Source organism: Notolabrus celidotus, chromosome 4 (assembly GCF_009762535.1).
Source record: "Notolabrus celidotus isolate fNotCel1 chromosome 4, fNotCel1.pri, whole genome shotgun sequence".
NCBI classification, from domain to species: domain Eukaryota; kingdom Metazoa; phylum Chordata; class Actinopteri; order Labriformes; family Labridae; genus Notolabrus; species Notolabrus celidotus.
In genome coordinates this window covers 12,461,272-12,471,573 of record NC_048275.1, presented here as the reverse complement: position 1 = coordinate 12,471,573, position 10,302 = coordinate 12,461,272, and the positions used below count along the sequence as shown (strand labels likewise).

Sequence of the window (10,302 nt, the reverse complement as noted above, 5' to 3'; positions counted from 1 at the left end):
TGTTAAATTACATCATGCTAAGAATACTTACATCACAGGACAGTATAGTATATATATAGTGTATAGTATGCTTAGTGCTTGTGTATGAGAAAATCACCCAGGTTACAGTTCTCTAACCTGTTGAAATGCAATAATCAGGCAGAGTATGTACAGTATGTCAGAATTCAGCTGGCCCATGGTTTTTAGCTTTAGCCAATGTTCACAGTCAAAAACAAGTCTTAATCTAGGAGGCTACTGGAAAATAAAATGAATGTTCAGGTGACAGGCACTAACATCAAGCATCAACAGTCAGGTCTGCCAAACCAAATCAACTTTGTGCACGAGTCCGCAGCTCATCTGGTCAATGCAGGGCTCGGTTCAAAGAGCGAGAGAAGCAGATAATGTGTAATCCACTTACCAAAGCCAAGCCTACACACCATTTATGGAAGTCCACGTCATGAGGTTATTTAGGAAGCCTAATTCATCTAATAAAGCATGTTTGGAGGCAGAATCAAATCTGTCTGAGAGCCTTTGGTGCACGCGTTATAACAAAAATCAATCATATTTCAGATGATGAAATAATGTGTGGTTTCTTGGAATTAAAAGACGATACTGCAGAGGTAGAGTATGCAGATAGAGACAAAATTACTTCTCTTTGACGAAGACGAGATTCTCAAAGAAAATCTGTTATTTTAGATCATCTGCAGATACTTTAATTACCCTGATGTACAAGTAAAGAGAAAGAAGGAACTACAGCATCTCTTGCAGGATACACTTTAAAAAAAACAAGGGACAGATTATTATGAAGGCAACCCAGTCTACCACCAAAATAAGACTTTGTGAAGTTGATGTTTGGCTGACTTTTTTCATAACATCTTGAAGATTATATCTACTCCTTTGTCGTCTCTGATGGCCTTTTTTTTTTCATATATATGCTTGTACTGTACACCTTTTTGTTTGCTGCTGTAACTCCATGAATTTCCCCGTTGTGGGACAAATAAAGGAGTATCTTATTTTATCTTATCTTCAATATTTCTCTGCAGTGTATTTGGTTGACATTAGAATGAGAAAGTCAAATGAGGCCCATTAATAGTTGATATTCATATTAAGCCATGGTTTTTCTTGTATTGTACTGACACATAGATAACAAAGCAAATGTAAATCATATAAATTTAAGCAGAGAAATACAAATTTCACAGGATATAGTTTAATTAGAAATGATAATAAAAAGAGTACAACCAAAAGCTACTGAAGAACAGTGCTATGCAATACATTTAGAATCTTTAATCTATCTATGAACCCATTTTCAAACAGTTCCCAGAATGGCAATCAGAAAATACAGTAAATAATAAAAACAGAATCAGATCCCCAAAATTAATGTTGGGTAAAAACATTAACAAAAATAAGATTTTGCGTGCAATTCTTTTTTTCTGCGCCCCCTTTTATTTGCATGTACAGTAGCATTACTGTGCTAATTGCTGAATATATAGAAAATGATCATTACGAATAGAATCAATGGCCGAAGATGAAAATGACCCTGAACTCCGTCTTTCTGTTTCATCAAGTCAGACTAATGTCCCTTCTATTGAAACACATAATAAGCCTCAGGGACTATATGTATGATGAGCATTGACATCCTAAATTATATAAAAGAGCAGCATATATTTGTAGAGTATTTGATAAATAAATGTAACCCATGCATAGTCTACTGTATGGCAGCTCATTTTCTCTCTGCATTCAGGAGCCTCACCACAGCCCGGGTATGGAAAATAGAGAAGACTCATCCAAAAGTAGCATGGGAGGATTATCATGTTCTGGATTATAAATAAGGAAAAGTTTTCATTACCATGCATATGATGAATATTTGGCAATATGTCATTAGTGTGCCAAAACTAAAGAATTCCACATCACACTTAGACTAGGAAAGGCCTAACAGCAACCAGGATTTACTATTGCTATAAGTCTCGGTTCACTCCCTTTGGAGACATACTAAAAGGCTCCAATAATATCACCAATCAGAAAGGCAAAAGTGTGTTTTGGTAGTTTGTGTGTTGGGATCACAAACTTAAAGGGAGAATGTGAGTGTGGGACAGAGAAAGTGATTGTAAGCACGAGGCTGAGAGCTCGTTGAAATGTCTGAACCTGGAGTGTCTGACGCTAAGAGACGTGGAGGGAGGTTGAAGTTGAAGCTCTCTGCAGTGTTAATGAGAGTCCAGTGTTGCAGGGGACATCCCAGAATCTTTAGCAGAGTCAGGGGTATCGGCCGTCGTGGGGGAAGACACCTTCTCGTGGATGAAAGCGTAGAGGCTGACTTCAGGTCGAGTTGTGCGGCAGTTGTTACACACCAGACTGGAGTACTGGTGCAGGAGGGTGTACAGCCTCCCTGTAGAGGGGGAAAAGAGGGCAGTGAAGAGAGAGAGTCAGAGAGGGAGGGGGGGAGGGGCAGGGGTCAAAAGAAGGAAGAGATATGGATGGAGAGGGAACAGGATTTTAGAGATAAAGACAAAAAGGACAAATGGGTTAAGAGTCAAAGAAAAGCAGTAAAGACACAAACTGTAAGAGAAAAAAACCAAAGATAAATGGAAGTGTATTCAGGCTCGTTTATACATCACACGCACACACACACACACACACACACACACACACACATGCCGTGAGCTTTTTCTCTTTAGCTCCACTTTAGGAAATGGATGGCTGGAGGGGAATTTCTCTGAAAGGCTTCAATAAATGTCAACAGAAGAAAAATGAAAGGAGGGGGAGGGGAGAGGCTGGGGTCAGCTCAGGCAGTAATCCACTCTGCAGCTAAGACTGAATGGATAGGCTGAGGAGCGGAGATGGCTCATAAGGTGGAATAACTTAACACTGCAGAAGACTACGTTCTGTTATTTATACGTACTGTCCCTGTAATGACGCCAACAAGGACAACCTCCGAGTGTTTTAAGGGCCTCAGGAGCCCCACAAGCCCTGGCAGTGCCTGATATCATCACCATGCCTTATGTAATTTACTGTACCAGCTGAATAGAGGCAGGGCCGACAGGATAGTAACAGTGACTGTGGTGTGTCGAGATAGTCTAACAAAAGTACTAGAGGTGCTTGTGTGTGAATCTTACCAACGGTGACTTGTCTCTCAGTGAGGAAAGTGTGCATTTCATGGACATCTCTCATCAGCTCAGCATCTCCAAACGTGAAGTACGCCACGTCTCTCCCTGCCTCTGCTGCCGCCATCAACTGAATCAGGGCTGAAAAGTTGAAAGGGAGAAATCCAGTAATATAGGTATTAGCTTCGTTAGTGTCTCTCTGTTTCACAACAAAATATAAATGTGTAATTGACCACTGAAACAAGCGCAGGAAACAAAGTAATTGGTCAATATGTTGAATGCAGCTCTGGGCAGAAAATAACACGAGTGAAGGGAGCAATTTGTATCAGGAGTAAATAATCCACCACTGTTAGCGTGGCCTCTTCAGCACCACTCAATCTTGGAGCTTTAGCACATTAGGTCTTAAAGCTTTTAAATATTTAACAGAATGGATATTGATTTGAGATTAATAAACACAGGAAACCATTTGCAAAAAGGGCCTGTAATCTTTACGAGAACACAACAGCTCAGTCTGACATCGGCAGGTCTATAACGTAGAATTAATTTCTTGCCTTCTAAATATAAAAGCTATGCTTATTCAAGGGCTAATTGGCAGGGGTTCCTTGAAGCTAATATCAACACCAGGGACTTAGTCAAGTTCAGTGGATCTATTTATAGAGCTGCAGCAGAAACAAACAGCTTCACTTTTAAATGGCATAGTCAACAAAAATACTCATTTGACCCCATTCTTAATTTCATTCATAATGCATAGTATTATTTTTAGCACAGCACAACCTCCATTCATGTGGGCACAACACAAGCTCCTTCATTAAGGTACAAGTTAATGATAATGTGTTGAGAAATATAAGCAGTCCTCATTTACAGCAGGACGCACTCAAGGGGACAGTTAAGGATGAGAGCTTATGAAGAGGGATGTTGTGTAAGCCAGCAGAGACCTGCATCAGCCTGGATTTATGGTGTCCCTTCCCTGTAATCAATTGCCCCTTTAATGGAAAACATAAATGTGTGTCAGCTGATCAATAAAGGGAAGGAGCGGGTGAGTGACACCCTGGGAGAGCTACTAATTGACCAAAGAGGTTTGAGAGAGACCGACATCAGCGCCTGTGTCGTACAGTCCACAGAAATACTGAATATCTGGAAACATGCACATGAACGGGGATCCTGTGTCAGATATTAATATTTATGTCCTGCATGAGAATCGAGAGTTTAAATCTAATTCAGGTAATTCTATGTATCCGCTTGTCATGCACGAAAAAAGATTGGATATTTTAATCATGTATTTGTAATTCATTAGAAGATACCTTTGAGCCTTGTGTCTCCTCCAAAAGCTCCACACCCCCAGTTGCCTGTGGCGACTGCAGAGAGGTGCTTTCTGTTGGCGTTATTTCTGAAGAATCCGCAGTATGCCTGGAACAAATTCATCGGGAATAAGAGGAAGAGGAGGAGGGGAGGAAAAATGAATTGATAATTGTTTCAAATCAAATCAAAAGTCTGCCACACTGAGATCAATATGATAGTTGTTCTCAGTTTAGTGTGTGTGATGAGGGATGAACTCAGTTATGTTCTGTGGATGATGAAATCCACAAATTGTTTAAAATTTTACACTGAGGAACATTATTCTGACATTTTTTAACTCTCTCTCACAGAGTGGTGAACCTCTTGCCATCTTAACTACTGAGTGACTCAGCCTCTTTGAAAGGCCTTTTTTAAACCCAGGCATGTTATTGACCTGTTACAGATTAACCAAATAAGTTGGGAGATGTTCCTCCAGGTGTTTTCTTTTTAGTATTACACAACCATTTCAGTGTTTAACTTTTTTATCCTGGTGTCAATGTGGCATCACATTTTAAATGAGCAGATTATAGGGGCGCCGTTTGCCTAGCAGTTTAAGGCCCAGTATACAGAGGCTATAGTACTCATCGCAGTGGTTGTTGGTTCAACTCCCGACCTCAATCATTTGCTACCCCCACACATTTACTGCCTCTCTTCAGTTGTCCCAGCCATAAAAGGCAGAAATGCCCAAGAATATAACTACGGGAAAAAAGAGAAAACTTTTTGTCATTTTATGAAAAGAACCTGCTGTTTGATATGTTATCTTCTCACAATTTTCAATGAAATATAGGGATCTGCAAACGTTAAAAAAGTAAACAGTGTCCAAACCTTTGCTGAATTTGAGTTGTTGATGTGAGGTTGTGTCTGTTCAATAAAGTGCTGACAACTTGCTTAAAATTAAACATTCAGCAATTGGAGTTGTGACATAATCATTGTGTGCCAATACATTGTGTAGCGCTCAAGCGGCAACCTCCGGTCTCAAACGGTGAAGCCCATGCGGAAGTGTTATAAACTGAAATTCGTTGAGAATCAGCTTGAGGCTGGCTGCAGATACACCGGAAACCACATAGACGCCCATTCAAAAAAGATGATCTTTGCAGCAGAAATAAACATGTTTACAGCCTGGTTTAAAAAACGGCTTGCCTCTCCGTAGCTAATGTCTCTATCGGCACACACTGTATGAGGGGTGGATTTTTTTCTAACGTGATGGTTCAGAAGATATTAAGATTACGAGTTTTTGCCCAAATAAGGACATGACTGACTTGACTGACAGGCAGGAACACATAGCTGTTGGCTAGAGGCTCAAACCCCGCCTCTTTACGTCACACTCTGCCTGGTTAAGTTCCGCATTTCCAATATGGCTGCCGCCGTCGATTTGCTTCAAAACAGCATTCAGGAACAGATGGGTGACGTCACGGATACTACATTTTTTTTTTTAACAGTCTATGGTAGCACTGGTGAAAGACTACCAAGTCTACCAAGAGCAGTTAGCTATATCTTTGCAGGTGGTACCTGACAATATATCAAGGTTTATCAACACAAAATCTGAGTAAAAATCATTACAGTCATCATCATATATGTCAGCTTCTTACAATAACATTGTCTGCAGGGTGATGAAGAGAACATTTTTGTTAAAGAAAATGCTTCATGTCCTGATACAGACTAGGAACCTCTCTCACCTTGTTGAGTTCTCTGGACATCTTCTCTGGGAAAAACTGCTCAAGGAAGTTCCTGTATTTAAGAGCATCAATGGCCACAATTTCTGTACATCTTCTCTGCCAGTCGTCCCTGAAAATGCAAGAAAAACAATCAGAGACTGAACTGAGAGGAACTTGGAAAGGTCCTCCCATCTTCTAAACCAGCACTGTGTAGTAAAATTACCTGGGAGTCTCATCCTTGTAGCTTTCCTTCCACTTGTAACTCTCAGCATATCCAGAATATTTACTGTACCGCTCTGTGCCTGCAGGGCAAGAAAGAAAGTCAAGAAATATGAAATGACATTACACACAGTATTCAGCAGTCAGAGCACACAGCAGGGCTAAATCTGTTTCAGCGCCTTGTTTCTCAAATCAAATTTTGTGCTTTCTATGCTCCCCATGTGGGTACACAGTATCAACTTGTATTGGATTGTCATAAATAAAGGCCATTGATTTAATAAGTAATCCGCTTTGGGCTTTGAAATGAAAAGCTTTCAACCATAATGGGAAGAAATTGTTCGAACACAAGAAGCTAACCTTGGCCACATTTGCAAAATAATTATTGAATATGAAACATAACCATATCCTCCATTAACTGAGAGGGTGACACACTTTTGTTACCAAGACAATGGTTATTTTCTAATGTGTAATGCTATGTGCTCAGTTTTAGAGCTGAAAGATTTCATCATTCATCATTACAAATACAGCAGCGCTCACTTCTGAAATGATGCCTATATTAACAGCCCCATACATTATGCATTAGGTCTGAGAGAGTTACACGGTAATCCAATGAAAGGGAGTTAAACATGTCATTAAGGGAGACTTTGAAGTTCTGCTGTACCGCATGAACTGCCAGAGTTTAGATGTGATACAAGAAGAGAGTTCTCTAGCTGAGTCAACAGGGAATGGAGAATCTTACAAATATGAATTTAGCACAACTGTTTGACAGATTGTTTAATGTGTTTCAAATACATGGGTCAAGTCATTAAACATGAAGAGGGGGTCAGACAGCGGACTGTATGAAACATGAAAGTACTCTCTGTTATGGTCACCCTCTGGTTTCTGAAGTGGAGCAAAGGTGGGCCTTTTAATCTCCTGACAAATAGATACATTGCTCCCATCTGTCAGTCAACTTAGCACAAATCTGAAAGTCCTAATGTCTTAATGTTTTCTAAACAGATGAATTATGAGTGTGAACAAATAGAGAAAGGGGCTATTTAGACCAGGGGTTCCCAAACTGTGGGTCGGGACACCTGTGGGGGTCGCCAGTCACAAATGGGGGGTCGTGAGAGGTCTTCCAGAATGTTTTATTTTTTCAAGTTATCTTAACATAGTACATTTTACCCATTATAGTAAAAAATATCGACAAAAATAGTAGCTAAACTTTAAATAAAAGCCTTGAAAATATAAAGTGTAATGAGTTTTCTGCTTTTCTTTTTGCCAGATGACTCCTAAGTTTAGAGTTAGTGAACAGTTCATTATCAAAAGCATCAGTAGCAGCAGGTTAATTCATAATGGCAAAGGAAACACAGCCACATGCTCATATAGGTGGGCTAATTTTCTGCAGACCAGCTTAATGAAGCCACATTAAATCACTTTGAGGGACAGTGGGGGTCGTGAGTCTTTGGCACCTATATTTTGGGGGTCGCAGGCTGAAAAGTTTGAGAACCCCTGATTTTGACGCAAACTGTTTTTGAACCAAGTTGAAAAAGTCTTTATTTCTGCTATAAAAATGGGCATTGTTAATCCTGGGTTTTGCAGCCTGTCTCAAGTGGACACTCAAGGAACTGCAGTTTTTTTGCACTTCCACATCAGCTTCATTTTACATCACTAGGTTGCAGCTTTGGTCAAACACTGCCTTCCTAGTTTCAAGAGCATCTTTTGCATTTCCTGATACAAAAGGATGAAATAAAGTGACGTAGGTTTGTAGGTGTAAAGCAGAATCCCCCCCCAGTAAGGATGTGAGTCTCCACCTCCTTACTGTCGAGATGATCAAAGTGTCCAATCAAAATTGATCTTGTAGAAAAGGACAAACACACACACACTGCTTCTACGTATGTAAAATTGAACGTGGTGCAAGTTGTACTATTATTGCAACTGTGAAACAAACTAAATCAGATAAGAGTTATTATCTTTTTGTCCCTTTCTGTGACAATCTATGACTCAAGCTAATGGCCTGTAATGGAGCCAGGGCCCAGCCCCACAATGACATCACACAAGACTTATGATTCTTTGTAAAGTAAAGCCTTGGCAAAGCAAACAAGAAGGACATCATTGTCCAGGTCCAGCCGTTCAAATGAGGCACTTTCTACGACACTAGCGACTCCTAACGTCAAACATCACGCTCCCCATATCACTTCCTCCATCAAGAGCTGTCCTCCTCCTCCTCCTCCTCCTCCTTCACCTTCATCCAATTTATTATGGCAACTAACCATGACAGCTTCCTGGCATACAGGCGTCCATTACTAGATTACTTTGTGGCCCTCTACCTTCCGATCAGAAAACGCCCTCGGATAAAAATGAATGTAGAGTCCGAGCTCCAAAAGCACCGGGAGGATCACGGTTACACACCACTAAAGGGTAGGGAATATGATTTACAAGACAGGAGAAAAAAACAGAAGAGAAAGGGATACAAAAAGTCTAAAAACAGAGACTTAAAGAGGAAGCACTGCGCACGTGCAAGGAATATTCTGCAAGGTTTTAATGAATGTATGGCGTAGCTGGTCCATTCCATTAGAGGAGGAATGACCTTAGTTGGGCTATAAATTCCTTTCTGTCTAAATCTAATAAAGTTAAGTGGCGAGGGGGCGGAGGGAAAGAAGGAGGGGGGGCAGAATGATGGGAGGGAGGGGAAGGAGACGATGACTAACCACTGAAGGTGACTTGGAAGAGACGGGAGTTTCAGAGAAGACAACATGGCGCCATACGGAAAAGATAATGATTGGCTGACTGAGCAGGAGGGTAATGAATACGATAGAAGTCGACAGACTGAATGTTTAACATCGACTGATCATAACAGGTGATGCTTGTGCTTGTTGGTGGTATTACCAGTGTGGATTGGAGGCTCTAACATCAAATCTTGAAAAATTCTGCTTTTAAACTAAATCATAACAACGATGTGGAGCTGAAGGAGAAGCTCAGGGGGCTTAATCTGTATTTACATTTCTCTCTGATGCAAGTTCAAAGAAGGATACACCAAACAGGATCAATCAAAAGTAGACATCGAGGAGCATCATTTATATCTGTGTTTCTGCATGCACAGCTAAGTTATAATGAATGATCTCGTGTGTAACAAATGGATATATCAAACTGGAAAATGATGGCGCTTGTGTCACCAGAGCTGAAGCTTAAGGCTCCTTTAATGTTCCTCTGAAATACAGGAAAACCTTCCCGGGCAAGATTATGTTAAGTCTTTGTTTAATGGCAATAAAAAATATGTGTTGCTGGAAACTCATTATCTAATGAGAGAATAAAGGCAATTTCAAAGTGTGGTTACGGGGCAACAAGACAAGAAATCATCCAGTGCAATAACACCACTTCAACTATCTATACATCTGATTTTTACAACCCTACAATAATACCTTTCTGATCTTTTTTGCAGTGATTTCCCATCGGCCGACGGTATCGAGCCTCTATGACTGTAATCTGTGCTTGCCCTTACTTTGACCGGTGGTGGGCGAGGTACAGCTGCGAGGCAGGAAAAAATGTAGGATGGCCAAAAGAGGAGGATGAGGAGGAGGAGGGGAGGAGCTGGACTTAGACAAGTTGACCGAGGCAGAGTGAGTTGGAGGTTGAAAAATAAAGCAATACTGCTGCAGAGAAATGAAGGATAACTGGGCAGTCCCAAGCGAATCGATGCGATGGATTTACCTTCGGAAAGGATGGAAGGATGGGGGAAAAATGAACAGTGCCCAATAAACACACAGGGCTCAATGAACGAGAGAAAATGTCTCAGAGACAGGCTCAATGCTAGTTTAGCCAATTTTAAGGTACACTAAGTAAAAGGCACAGAGGATAGACTGATATATGTGTGGTTTCTGGACTGGAGAGCCAACTTAATTCCCAGCTCCACTTTGGCTCAATTTCCCTTTTGTAGTCTTATATGTGCAAAATATGTTGGGTTCCTGTTACCGTCAATCCACAAGATTCTAATTGACGGTTAGCAGCAGCAGCAGCAGCAGAGGCGCGCTGTCTGT

At 40.7% G+C, this 10,302-nt stretch overlaps 1 protein-coding gene across 2 annotated transcripts in view; it reads right to left on the bottom strand.

The window, feature by feature from the left end:
• Nucleotides 1–1,164: 1,164 nt before the first annotated feature.
• Nucleotides 1,165–10,302, bottom strand: part of parga (poly (ADP-ribose) glycohydrolase a) — a 33,999-nt gene continuing 24,861 nt past the window's right edge. For both annotated transcript variants that reach the window (XM_034682374.1, XM_034682375.1), the window contains exons 14-18: nucleotides 6,291–6,369; nucleotides 6,089–6,197; nucleotides 4,379–4,484; nucleotides 3,090–3,218; nucleotides 1,165–2,362 (exon numbers count right to left, since the gene is read on the bottom strand). In XM_034682374.1, coding sequence (XP_034538265.1) covers nucleotides 2,181–2,362; nucleotides 3,090–3,218; nucleotides 4,379–4,484; nucleotides 6,089–6,197; nucleotides 6,291–6,369 — 605 coding nt within the window. In that variant the 3' untranslated portion in view covers nucleotides 1,165–2,180. The remainder of the gene's footprint in view (nucleotides 2,363–3,089; nucleotides 3,219–4,378; nucleotides 4,485–6,088; nucleotides 6,198–6,290; nucleotides 6,370–10,302) is intronic.